We start from the raw sequence: 14,203 nt of genomic DNA on the forward strand, positions 1-14,203 counted from the left end.
AATTCATAAATAGTTTAGTTATCAAAGGCCTATTAAATGCTGGAAACTTACTAGACTCCTTCCATTTTTGGAGCCTATGTCCAAAATTATTACCTTGAATATTTCTCAAATATATCCACCTCTCTTGTGCCGACTGCCATCAATCACCCTGGCCCAAATCATCTTCCTCTCTCATTTAGACTCCTGCGCTGGCGTCCTAACTGGATACCCTCTTCTGCTTATGCTCCTCACAGCTGTGTACCAACTTCCCAATCCACTGTAACTAGAGTGATCTTAAAACACAAATTAAATCATGCCATTGGCTTACTTAGAATGTTTCAATGATTTTCCATCAACTTTAGGATCTAGTCCAAAGTAATAAACATGGCCCTCAATGATTTGGCTCCTGCCTCTTTCACTAATATCATTTCATGTTGCTTTTCCTGTGGCTCACCAAAGTCTATCACCCCCACTTTCTTTAAGTTCCGCCAAACAGCTAAATGCTTTCCCACTTAGGCCGGTCACATATAACAATAACTACAACCCCCAAGGCAGCTAACAAGTTTGAAGGTTTTACTATGTGACTGGCTCTGTTACAAGTACTTTAAATGCATTCTCAAGTTCAATCCTCACAAGAAACTCTATAAGGTACTAATTATTTTCATCTTTTTACTGTTGAGAAAAAATATTTAGAAAAACTAGGTGGTTTTTTAAAAAAATGGTAAATGGCAAAGGAGGCAAATGTATTATATTGCACATTCCAGGAATGTTCTTTCCCCCCCTCTTCCCTCACTACCTTACAGCATTCTTTATGGTCACAACTTGTTATGTCATTTCCTCAAAACAGTCTTTTTTTTTTTTTTTCATCTCCTGATCCAAGTTTGGTACCCTTGTCATAGTCCCTTAAACTTTTCTTCTGTTATATGTATCACAGTTTAAAATTACTTTTAAATGTATGTCAAACCTCTAATAGACTACAGAAATTTCAGGAAGGCAGGGACCATATATTCAATATGCCTGAATACAAATATAAATATCTACTGAATAAATGGTTGAGTAATCTAAACCTTCTAATAACGAGATGCTGAATCACTCTATGAAAGTGTCTTTAAGTGCTAGACATTCTATTAAAATATTCTTGCCTACAAAAAAAAGAAAAAGCTGTTCTAATGTCTATCTATAATTCTGGTCTCTTGACCAATACTGAAAAACTACATTATTTTTCCTTGTGCACCTCTTTAAATATTTTCAGCCTAAAAAGTTAAAGTCAGAGAGGCCTCGCAATTAAGGTGGGATAATTCCAGTTTATTTGTTTAAAAAAAAAAAAAGAATATTAGGGTTAAGAAGGGGACATCTTTTGAAATCAAAGACTTACTTAGGGAACATTTATAGAAATTAATTATTCACCTATAGTAAATAAATCTAAGGGGTTTTTACAGACATGAAATACAGATGGGACTGCTACACTTTGCCTGCTCTATTACAAATTGGCTTCTAATTTGTATAAATCTAGAAAGAAACAAAACTGGAGGAGATCCAGGTAAGGGCAATTACATTCTTGTTTAAAGATTGGGAAGAGTTAAATCTAGCCATGTAATTATAATTTAGCTTAGCTATCCCAAAAATTGTAAGACTGATCTTACGAAGATCAACTATATCTTACAATATCTCAAGAGTTTTGTTTTAACAGAACTCTGGATTAGATGAACTATCTATCTATCTATTTATTTATTTATTTCCCCATTCTGATTCATGCTCTGTCATGGTTTGGTAGAATTTGGTTTGTTACTTTCAGTTGAACAATAATCCTATCAGGATTCCATAATGGGATCCTATATAGGACTTACACATGCACATCAACTATTGATGAACTATTTAATTAAAATAAAAATTGGTAATTACTAGAGCCAAAAATATTCATTAGGCATTTTATATATTTTAATTAACTCAATATAGCCACTAATGATTTTTAAAAGCTTTTATCTCCCATTTTTAATGAGAATGTCAGATTCTCAAACTTGGAAAGGTCCTTTTGTTTGAAAATTTATCTGATGCTTGAAACCTCTCTACAACATCTAGGCCAAGTGGCTGTTCAACTAACATTAAAATATTCTTTCTTACATTAACTGACTTGAGGGGGGACATTTCACAATGTATATGTGTATCAAATTATGATATTATTTGTCAAATATACCTCAATAAAGCTGAGGGCAAAATCCCCAGCATGGTATAATGCTTTGGATTTTGAGTTTGGAGCTCTGGGTTTATCTCTCAGTTCTGTAATTTATTAGCTATATAACTTTGAACAGGTTACTTAGTGTGCTTCTGTTTCCTCATTTCAAAAAGCAAAGTAACAAAATGCGTCTTTTCACATTAAGAATTAAATGAAATGCCATAATAGGAAACATCCCTTGACAAATGATAGCAAATGACCAATCAATGTTAATTTCTCCCCACTAACAGAAACCCATCGCCTGCCTAGACAGTCGAGTTCCTCTCTGGACAGCACTGGCAACAGGTTCTCACACTGTGTTGAACTAGAGCAACACTATTAAATAAATAACACAGAAGTTGTTCTTCATTGGTATTTCAACTTTGGCTATTATTTCTAGTTTATATATATTTCTTAAGCAATTTGTCACTCTGAAATGACAAAGTTTAATTTCTTTTAGTTACCTTAGAGAAATATGAGTTATAATCATATTTGATGAGAAGGCTTGAATAATCTAATTAATGTAAATACACCATTGAAATCTCCTTCTCAGTAAAAAAACAAACAAACAAAAAAATTTACCTTCAGATATTCAGAATTAATTGGTATGGCAACGATATTTTAAGAGTAAATGGGCCCTGGCTTGTATGGCTCAGTTGGTTCGAGCGTTGTCCCATAGACCAAAGGATCATGAGTTTGATCCCCGGTCAGAGCACATACCCAGGTTGCACATTTGATCCCTGGTCAGAGTGCATACAAGAAGGCAACCAATCAATATTTCTCTCTCACAATCAAGTTTCTCTCTCTCGCTAAAAGCAATGAAACAAAATGTCCTCAGGAGGGTTAAAAAAAAAAGAGTAAATGGAGCATCTCAATTTTTATTAATAATTAATGACAAAAACTAAGAATGTCAGAATGTATTGCTGTTTTACTATAGCACAAGAAAATGTAATTATTTAATTACTTGAACTTATAAAATATTTTTTTAATTTTAATTTTATTTATGCCATAAGATAGATTATAGGAAATTGAATTTGCTCATTTAACCTATTAACTGATATCTCCTGCTTTGTGACAACTCAGCACTTTATGTGAATAAATTCATTTGAATTAATTTAACATAACACTTTATATATGTTATATAGGTTCGTTTGTTAGAGAATATTTTATCTGGCTTTACCCATTGTCGAAAAGAAAATTGCTTGTAACATATATGACTCAGCTATAACATGAAACCCCCTACTTCTGTAGTAATGTACATTTTAAAAAGTCAAAATTTTTTGAGGAAAGAAATTATAATGTTCATTTTAATTCATTACTCCATCTTTCAAATTTAAAGAAAAGTATCTTCAAACTATTAAACTGTTTTTATGGTTTGAAAACTTGTAACATTTAATGAAAAATGTTAAGGTTAAATTAAGATCGAAACATGATCAGAACTAAAAATAGAGATCAAATATTAGAAACAAGAATACTCCTGAGTTCATAAATATAATTTATATTTGGATAAAAAAATATTAGTCATTGTGTTATCCCTCATTCCTCTTTTGTATATAAAATAGGTTTTACTTGTCATATCATGAGTTTAAATTTTTTGTGGATAAGAATTGTATTCTGAATTTTATAAATACTGATTATGGCTAGCATGATTCCTAAAAATGCTTACAGATTAAAATATAAAAGATCATAAAATAAACTCACTGTTTCACCAATCTTTCCAATGTTTCCTTGATCCCCTACTTCTCCCTGTTAGCAAAGAACATAAAGTTGCAAAAACCATTATTTTTCAAACAAGAGTATTCATGATATTGCTTATGTTTTCATTTTTAGTATAATTATCTAGTTATAACCTAGCAAAAGGCAAAGGAAATCTCAGTTATTTAAAACTAGGTTGACAGTTCACTAGACAGTTTTTTTTTATTGAATATGGTCTCTCTTCTCTTTTCACTCATAATAATAACATTTTTCTTAAATTACATCCTTCTATTAAGGACTTTTAATCACTTTTAAAACACCTCTACAAATAAAATTTAAAAATAAAATATTCATTGAGGTGTACTCTGCAGAAGTCAGATGGTAGGCACTGTGGAAGATATGAAGAATATAAATAAAGCCCTTGCCCATAGGAATGCTCTATTTGCTCCAGGAAGTAAGGTATTCACAATGCCAAGCTGAGCAGAATACACAAGACAGGTAAGTAGTAAAGGAGAGCATAGGAGCAGGCACCCTGTGCGCTGGTACAGTTAGAGCTGGCTTCACTAGAGAAGTAATGCCAAGATCATAACCACGATTCACAGTCCCCAAAGCTCTGAAAACCAACGATTTTCACAAATCATTTGGTGGCAAACATGTCCTAACCTGAATTTATTTCACAGCAACGATTTACCTGATCTGAGTAAGACTATTCACAGCCTTGATTTATTTTGATAATCTGAATATCCTCACATTGCACCAAAGAAATATTAATCTATCTAATTATGGTGTGCTGTCCCACAGCTTGTTGATATGTTAGGTAAAATACAGTGTAAATATCACATTACCTTTTGAAAACCCAAATGTTAATGATTTCAAATAATGAATTATGAAACCACATTTGAACTGGCCCTGAAGGGTGGCTAACAGTTATACTGGTGATGAGAAAGAGCCATTTTTGGTGGTGAGAAATGGCATAAGCAAAGGCTGAAATAAGGTATAAATAGATTAATGAAAGGCAGGAGATCAAGTTCAGGGCACGACACATAGTTAATCTGACAGGATGTATGGTTTGTTTATTTGTTGGTTTGTTTGTTTGTTTTTACTGAAATAGGGGAATAAGCTATCAATTGCTATCTAAAAGTTAATAATTATATTGCAACGTGGAGTAGTAAAATGTTATACTGAACTGGATAACACTGTAGCCACTAACACATAGCTGTTGAGCAGTTGTAATTGTGTAGCCTGAACTGAAAAGTTATGAAGTAATTTATAATATATAGTTTTTCAAGTGCTATTAGAATCAGTTTTAACATTATCACTGGTTCTCTCATTGAGTTGAATGAAACCTTTGACATTTCATTTCATATTTTCATAAAATTATTTTATCTTTTTGAAAATTATACTTTATAACTGGTAAGAAAGTCAGTTGCTTTACCTTTAAGCCTTCTGGTCCTGGTTCACCCATATAACCCTTTTGACCTGGTTTTCCCTAGAAGAGTACAGAAAAAAGACCAAGAGATATTTTTAATCATTCTCATTTTTAAAAGTTTCTTAAGAATTCAGACTATTTTATGAGATAAAGCAAAATTATTTGATAATTTTATTTTATCATACTCATTACCCATTCATTCTATAACATCTGTCTAGTATGTGCCATTCACAGTTCTAGGTGCTTGGGATGGAGGAGTGCACTAAACATACATGCCTTCACAGAGCTTACATTCTAGTGAGGATACATCATTTTTAAAAAATAATCACAATACACAGCATGTTAGGTAGTGGTAAACATGAAGGACACAAAATTAAGTAAAGAAGGGCGATATAAACTGTTGAAGGAGTTTTATTGAATTTTTAGGTAAAATTGCCAGGGAGGACCTCACTGAGAAGGTGGCAGTTGAGTGAAGATTTTAAGAAAGGGTAGTTACATGGATATCTGAAGGGAGAGAATTCTAACCAGAAGACATGTGCCAATTCTTCTGGTTAGAATTCTAACCAGAATTCTAACAAGCATGTGCCAAGCCCCTGTGGAGAAAAATATGCCTACTGTGTTGGAGAAACCACGAAGAGTCAATGCAGATGGAGCAGAATAACAGAGAAGATCAGCAAGAAGACAAGGTCAAAGCAGAGAATGGGAGATGGGAAACCAGATCACGTAGGGTCTGATAGTCTACAGAAAGGACATTAGCTTTTACTCTGAGTGAGACAGGAAGCCTCAGACAAGCTTTGCAAAGAGAAGTGCCATGATCTAAGTTTTAACAGGATCACTTTGATGCAAGAGAAGCAGCAGGGAATTCAAAGAGGAGTCTACTGCAATAATCCAAACAAGAGATGACAGTGACGTAGATCAAGACTGTAAAAGAGGAGGTTGTGAGAAGTGGTGTGAGATTCTGTACATAGTCTGAAAGCAGATCTTCCAGGAATTGTTGACCAGGTCATGTGTAAAATGTGAGAAAAATGGAAAAGTCAAGAATTAATTCAAGAATGATAAGCTGAATAAGGGATCAAAGAAAATGAGGAAGACTGTTGCAAGAACAGATTTGGAAGGTAAACTGCAAGCTCAGTTTTGGACACTTCAGCTTGATAGTCTTCTTAGACATCTGAATGGAGAGATCATGTGGTAGTTATACAAGTCCAAAGTTCAGGGGGTAGAAGGTTCTTATAGAAACATACAAATTTTGAAAATCACCAGCCATAAGTTGGGACCAGCTTATCTGAGTGTAGACAGAAAAGAGAAATCTACAAACAAAGTCCTGGAACACTCCAAAATTTATTGTTTGAAGAAATTAGGAAAATATGCAAACTTGCTGCCAGAGAGTCAGGAGGAAGACCATGCAAATGAACAACATGTTTCTAGGAGGTGACAGTGATCTAATCAAATGCTGAAGAATACAAGTATTGAGTAATATGAAGATTAAGAAATGATCATTGAATTCATCAACCTGAAGGTCACTGATGACCTTCATAAGATCATTATTGTTTTGGAGTGTGGGTGAGGGGGCGGACCAAAATGGTTTTAGCAGATAGGGTGAGGAGAAAATTTAGAAAGAGCATATATAGGCAATACTTTTGAGAAGTTTTACTGAAAAGCAAAGGAGAGAAAGGGAACACTTAGAAGGTAAACTGAAATCAATACAAGTTTTGTTTTTGTTTTTAAGATGAAAGAAAGAATGGCAAGTTTGTATGCTGATGGGGTTGATCCATTAGAAAGAAGAAAATTATTATGCAGGAGAGGGTGGGGAGAATTGCTCAATCAGGATTCTTGCTTTGATAATATCTGTAGTGAGCAAGTAGAAGTTTTGACCCTTGCTAGAAGAATGGCCTGTTTGTCCACAGTAACAGAAGACAGAGTAAATGGCATCGATACAGGGAAGTGAGCAGAAACAATTGTAGACTCTTGTGGAAAGTCTCCTCCAATTCAATCTTCCCAGAGAAACTCACAAAAAAATAAAACACAAAATCTTTCTTTTTCAACAATGAGATAGTGGCAGTATCTATGTTAGTGAGGTAAAGGTGCAAAAGAAATAATTACTGTCTCCTTAAGTGTTTTAAGAACCTGTGTGTTATGATGTTGTCAAGAAAAAGAATGAGATGTATTTTATGTGAGTCTCATTATGCCTTAAAACACATGTAATGTGCAAATCTTAATTACTTCATGATCATGTAAACTTTAGTCATGCATACCCAAATTCTTAAAAAATTTACTTTCAGAAATGGAAAATGAGTAATTCATATATTACCACACATCTGAAAAAGAAGTTGGCAGAAAATACATCTTATTAACTTTCCATAAATTTACTGACATACTTAGAAAACATAAATTCCCAGAATATTAATAAAATGGCTAAGGTATTTAGCTTTCTATTACATTTCAAGAAACTTATGAATAATTTGGATAATTCACTAAGACCATAGGACTGCTGAAGGAAAAAATAAATATATCGAGGCATAACATCACTTAAAATATCCCTGGAAAATTCCAGTTATAGGCCTATTTTATTTGGGGGGATTGTATGACTACGGTTCCCTTTCATTTTTATCCTTTGCTATAACTTAAAATTTGGCGCTATTGGAAAACATTTGCAGAACAGTTGTTTTAAGAGAAGTGCTTTTTGAAAATTATTTATATGATGCTTACTCTTGGCCCCAGTTCTCCAGAGGGTCCAATTGGTCCTTCTTCTCCCTTAAAAAAATCAGAACATATCATAGCCTGAAGTATTTAAAAATGTAAATCCTATTCTATTTATATTGAAATGTGAAGTTCATTCTGAAATGTGATGAAAATAATTCTGTGATTTTTCTTGTATATTAATTTTTGTGTGATAACCCCACATTTACTCCACAGAAGGCATGTACTATTGGATTATTTTTAAATTGGTAAATAATATGTTGTATATAGAACACTGAGAGTGAGTAACAGTGACAGTGTTATTCATACCAAATGGGGTTAATGTCTACATTTTCTTCTTGACTAATTTACAGATCCAATATTCTTGGGGTCAAATTACTTGTAATTTCATAAAATATAAAATGTTGCGCATACAAAAACTGTATAAGTGGATACAGAATAGAGGCAGGAACATAGGAAAAAACAAGGAATTTTTTAAATTGATTTTTTAGAGACCAAAAGGGGGTGGCTGGGGGGAGGGAGAGGGGGAGAGAGAGAGAGAGAGAAACATCTGTTTGTTGTTCCACTTATTTATGTACTCATTGGTTGCTTCTTGTATGTGCCCTGACCAGGAATAGAACCCATGAAATCTTGGTGTATCAGGATGATACCCTAACAGATTAAATTACACCCAGCCAGGGCTGAAATTTTTAAAGCTAAATTTTTATACATTATTCTTTAAGAAAATAAAAAGGTAATACATGTTTTTATTCCACTTATTGAACATGTTTTCTAAATATACTGATTTTTCACCTTCAAATAAAAAGTTGATGTTAACACATCTGAACAATATATACAGACCTTGCTAGAATTATATATTCTATTTATTTGATTAACAAACATTTTGCTCAGTTCACAATTTAGTTAAAATATAATTCATTGGGTTACAAATATAAAATAGACACAAATAGTACCTATACATTCTACTACATACAAGTGGGATTCTAGGCTCAGATTTTTCAGTCATTTCATGGAGACCACTGATATAAGTCACTTAGTGAATTCACAACACTGTAAAATAATTCCAAATCCCATTCCGTAACTGCTAGCACAAAATGGTAATTTGAAATCCTCTATAGCAAAAATAGTCTACACTAAAGCAAAGTTTTCCTTAGGCAAAAACTAATGTCCCACAAAAATTAAAAGGGGAAAGACTGAATTAAAAATTTTCTGATTGGATATTTATTTTCTCCATACCTGTGTTCCTTTGAGACCAGGGGGTCCAGGAGGCCCTCTATTTCCAAGGAGTCCCTATAAAAGCAATACAAGCACACACAATAAAAGCTTTAGCTTAATTAACATTTTTTCAATCAGCATTAATCTGAAGATAGGCAATATTATTTTGTACCATTTATTTCCCATTAGGAAGTTATCAAAATGGTGTAGGAGAGTAGATGAACAGAAAACTACAGAGCATACAAAAAGCAGGGAAACAGGATAAACGTATTTTCAAACAGTATGATAATGTTCAAATAATCTGCTCAGTATGTTATTCTTCAATGAGACACCTTTTCAGAAAAAGTACTTCTAAATTTAAAGCAATGGTACCACTGGTAACATGATAATAGTACAATAAGTATGTAATAGAGTATTCACAAAGTCTGAAAACAGATGGACAAGATCTATAGAATTTTAATCTGTTAAGAGACCAACAGAGCCTGGAATACATCAGTTGTACTAAATGCTCTTCAATTACTCTCCCTTCATTATACAAGCTCATAAAAAAGAGAGGGCAATTTACAGAAGAAAGTAACAACCTGAACATGATTAAAAGTCTCAAAATTAAAAGAAATTGCAAATCAAAATGCATGTTAAAAATCAAATGCTCACTCAATAAAAATCGATCAAAATAACTAAAAAAATTCCTTCTTTTTTAGAAAACACCCCATAGATCCTTCTCAACATGGCAACAGTTTTCTATTCAGAGGGGACAATTAGAACTAATGGCACAAAAATAAAAGGACCATAAGAAGCGAGTATCAGCAATTATAAAACAACAAGTTGGATAACGTAGAAGGAAAAGGTAAAATTCCTTTTTTTTTAAGGGAAGGGAAGGAGAAAGAGAAGGGAGAGAAACATCAATGTGTGGTTGCCTCTTGCGCACCCCGTACTGAGGACTGAGCCCGCAACCCAGGCATGTGCCCTGACTGGGAATCGAATTAGCAACCCTTTGGTTTGCAGGCTGGCACTCAATCCACTGAGCAACACCAGCCAGGGCAAAATTCCTAAAAACATACAACCTACCAAAACTGAACGAAAAAGAATTACAAAATCTGAACATACCTATAACTATTGAGGATATTGAATCAGAAATCAACTCCCCCACCCCTTCAAAAAAAGCCTGGAACCAGATGACTTCACTGTAGAATTCTACCCAACATTTAAAGAATTCATGTAAGTCCTTCTCAAACTGTTACAAAAAATTGAAGAGGAGGTAATATTTTCAAACTCATTTTATGAGGCCAGCATTACCCTGACACCAAAGCCAGACAAAGACACTTCAAGGAAAGAAAATTACAGGCCAATAGCTCTGGTGAATATAGAAGCAAAAGTCCTCAAAAAAAAAAAATATGAGCAGAACTAAGTCAACAGCACATTAAAGGATTATATACCATACCAAATGGGATTTATACCTGGGGTGTGAGAATTTTTTAATATATTAAAATCAATGTCATGTACCACATTAACAGAATAAAGAATAAGAATAACATGATAACCTAAACTAAGGCAGAAAAGCATTTGACAAAATTTAATACTCTGTCATGATAAAATCTCAACAAACTAATAATAAAGGCCACATCCTAAAAGTCCAGTTTGTATCATATTCAATAGCGAAAAACTGAAAGCTTTCCTCAAAGATTAGGAACAAAACAAGGATGCTCACTCTTACCACTTTTATCTAACATAGTACTAGAAGTCCTACCTAGAGTAATTCAGCCCCCCCCCCCCAAAAAAAAGAAAGAAAAAGAAAATAAGTTACCCAAATAGGAAAGGAAAAAGTAAAAACTCTGATCACAGACAACAGAATCTTGCTGGTAGAGAATACTAAAGATCCTACAAAAAGTGAATAAACCAATTCAGCAAACTTGCAGTATATATGATCAGCATACAAAAATCAGTTGTGTTTCTATATACTAACAACAAACAACTAAAAAATAAAATTAACAGTCTACTTTATCATAATATCCAAAAGAATAAAATACTTAGGAATGAACTTATCCAAAGGGTGAAAAGACTTGTATACTGAAAATCACAAGACATTGCTGGCAGAAATTAAAGACACAGACAATGGAAAGACATCCCATGTCATGGCCTGGAATACTTAATATTGTTAAAATGCCCATGCTACCCAAAGTTATCTATAGATTCAATGCAATCCCTAGCAGGATGTCAATGGCATTTCTTGCTGATATAGAAAACAATCCTATTAATTCATATGGAACCACAAAGGGCCCTAAATAGACAAAACAGTCTTAAGAAAAATGAACAAAACCGAAAGCCTCACATTTACTGACTTCAAAACATATTACAAGCTACAGCAATAAAAAAGTTTTGGTACTGACATAAAGACAGACATATAGACCAAAGGAAAAGAATAAGGAGTCCAGAAATAAACCCATGCATATACAGTCAAATGGTCTTCAACAAGGATACCAAGACTACACACTGGGGTAAAGATAGTCTTTTCAACCAATGGTATTAGGAATTTGGATATCCATGTGACAAACAATGAAATTGGACCCTTATCTTACCCATACATAGAAATCAACTCAAAATGAATTAAGGACTTATATGACCTGAAACCAAAAAGCTCTTAGAAGATAGGCAGAAAGTTCCTTAACATCAGTCTTGGCAATTACTTTTTGGATGTGACACAAAAGCAAAGGCAACAAAAGCAAAATAGACTACTAAATATTGTACTTCTACACAGTTAATAAAAAATCAATCAACAGAGTGAAAAGGTATAGTCTATAGAATGAAAGAATAAAAATTGTGAACCATAAGTCTGATAATGGTTTAATATATAAAACATATAAGAAAATCCTATAGCTCAAAAATAAAACCCAAATAACCCAACTAAAATAATACATAAAGAATTTTTTTTTAATTAATTTATTTACTTTTTAAATACATTTGTCTCTGCCTTCCCCCCTCTCTTTCCCTTGCCCCCTCCCACCTTCCCTCCCTCAGCTCTTCCCCTTTGGTTTTGTCCATGAGTCCTTGCTATATGTTCCTTGACTTTCCCCTTCCCTTCCCTTTCCCTGCCCCCCCTTCCCTCTTGTCTCTGTTGATTTCTTTTCCTTTCAGTGTTGCTGGTCATATTTGCCTTGCTTCTTTGCATTGTTGGTTAGGTTCCGCTTATAGGTGAGATCATATGGTATTTGTCTTTCGCCCCCTGGCTTATTTCGCTTAGCATGATGCTCTCCAGTTCCATCCATGCTGTTGCGAAGTTTAGTACTTCTTTTTTTCTTTCTGCTGCGTAGTATTCCATTGTGTATATGTACCATAATTTTTTGATCCAATCATCTACTGATGGGCATTTAGGTTGCTTCCAAGACTTGGCTATTGTAAATTGTGCTGCTATGAACATTGGGGTGCATAAAGAATTTTGACTAGACATTTCTCCAAATAAAACATACAAGTGACCAACAGGTACATGTAAAAATACCCAACAACAGTAATCATCAGGGAAATGCAAATCAACACCTTACACCTGTTAGAATGGCTACTATAATTTAAAAAACAAACAAATAAGTGTTGGCTAGGATATAGAGAAATTGGAAAACTTGTGCACCGTTGGTGGCAATGTAAAATGGTGCAGCCACTAGGGAAACCAGTATGGAGTTTTCTCCAAAAATTAGAAACAGAACTACCACATGATCCAGCCATCCTGCTTCCAGTTATTTATCTAAAAGAATTGAAAACAGGATCTTAAAGAAATGGCTGCACTCCCATCATTATTCACAAGAGTTTATAGGTAGAAACATATGAAATGTCTACTGATGGATGAATGAGTAAAGAAAATGTGGGCTTTTGGACTACTAGACAATGGTTTGCTATTTAGCCTTAAAAAAAAAAGAAGGAAATTTTGATATATGCTACTACATAGAAGAACCTCGAGGATCTAATACTAAGTGAAATAGGCCAGTCACAGAAAGACAAATTAATCTACTTACATGAAGTATCAAAAGTAATGATATTTACAGAACTAGAATGTAGAAGGGTGGTCACAAGTGGATGGAGGAAGTGGAAATGGAAACTGTGGTTCAATTACACAAGATAAAAACAGTTTAGAGACCTACACTGTACAATAACATGCATATAGTTAACAAAATGGTACTATACAGTTAAAATTTTAAGAGACGACATTCATGCTGTGTTTTTACCACAATAAAAAGGTCTTCCATGGGTTTTATTAGCATTGAAACATCTCAACTTTATATTTAAAGTCCATCACAATCTTCTTCCTAACTTTTTTTGTTTAAATCAGGTGGGTTTACTTCTGCCCTTCATCCCTGTGTTCATTTTATATGTATTGCATAGATTCTTGTCCCTTGGCTCTTTTTGGCAAACCCAACATATCCAACTCAAATCCTAATTTTTCTAAGAAGTTTCTCAGAAAAATTACAATATAAGTTATTCGCTCTTCTGGGTTTATTATTCACTTATCATGTGCTTCCTACTTAACTTTTTATTAAGTAGGAAGCATATGACAGAAATCTCATGTTTTTAGAGGATTACAAGTTCTTAGTAGACAGAAGATCATGTTTTGATCTTGTTTTCAAGTAACTGCTTAATAAATTTAATAAATATTTCTCAACACAGTACATTCCCCATTGTACAAACTCAATGAGCATTTAGTCAGCTCAGAAATATTCATTGAGTTGGAGGATAAAATGGTTGATATAAGGAATCTGTGTATAAAATCCTAAGTGTACGGAATGTAAATCTTCAGGGCTGGATTCAGGTGATCTAAGAAATATTTAGTTACTTATTTACCTTTTGCGAAGTTAGCACACTTCTCTCCAGGTAAACACATAACATATTTTAATAATTTAATGTAAAAGTTATTCCACCCTGGCCCGGTGGCTCAGTTGGTTGGAACATCATCCTGTACACCAAAATGTTGCAGGCACAACTCCTGCTCAGGG

General features: G+C 33.7%; 1 protein-coding gene across 1 annotated transcript in view; it reads right to left on the reverse strand.

Annotated features, from left to right (window-relative positions):
- Positions 1-14,203, reverse strand: part of COL24A1 (collagen type XXIV alpha 1 chain) — a 299,775-nt gene that overhangs the window by 168,511 nt on the left and 117,061 nt on the right. The window contains 4 exon segments of the mRNA XM_054566926.1: positions 3,893-3,937; positions 5,322-5,375; positions 8,022-8,066; positions 9,249-9,302. Of these exon segments, the coding sequence (XP_054422901.1) occupies positions 3,893-3,937; positions 5,322-5,375; positions 8,022-8,066; positions 9,249-9,302 (198 nt within the window).

Source organism: Pteronotus mesoamericanus, unplaced genomic scaffold (assembly GCF_021234165.1).
Source record: "Pteronotus mesoamericanus isolate MK-2021 breed Mesoamerican mustached bat unplaced genomic scaffold, CSHL_Meso_final contig_181, whole genome shotgun sequence".
In the NCBI taxonomy this organism is placed as follows: Eukaryota; Metazoa; Chordata; class Mammalia; order Chiroptera; family Mormoopidae; genus Pteronotus; species Pteronotus mesoamericanus.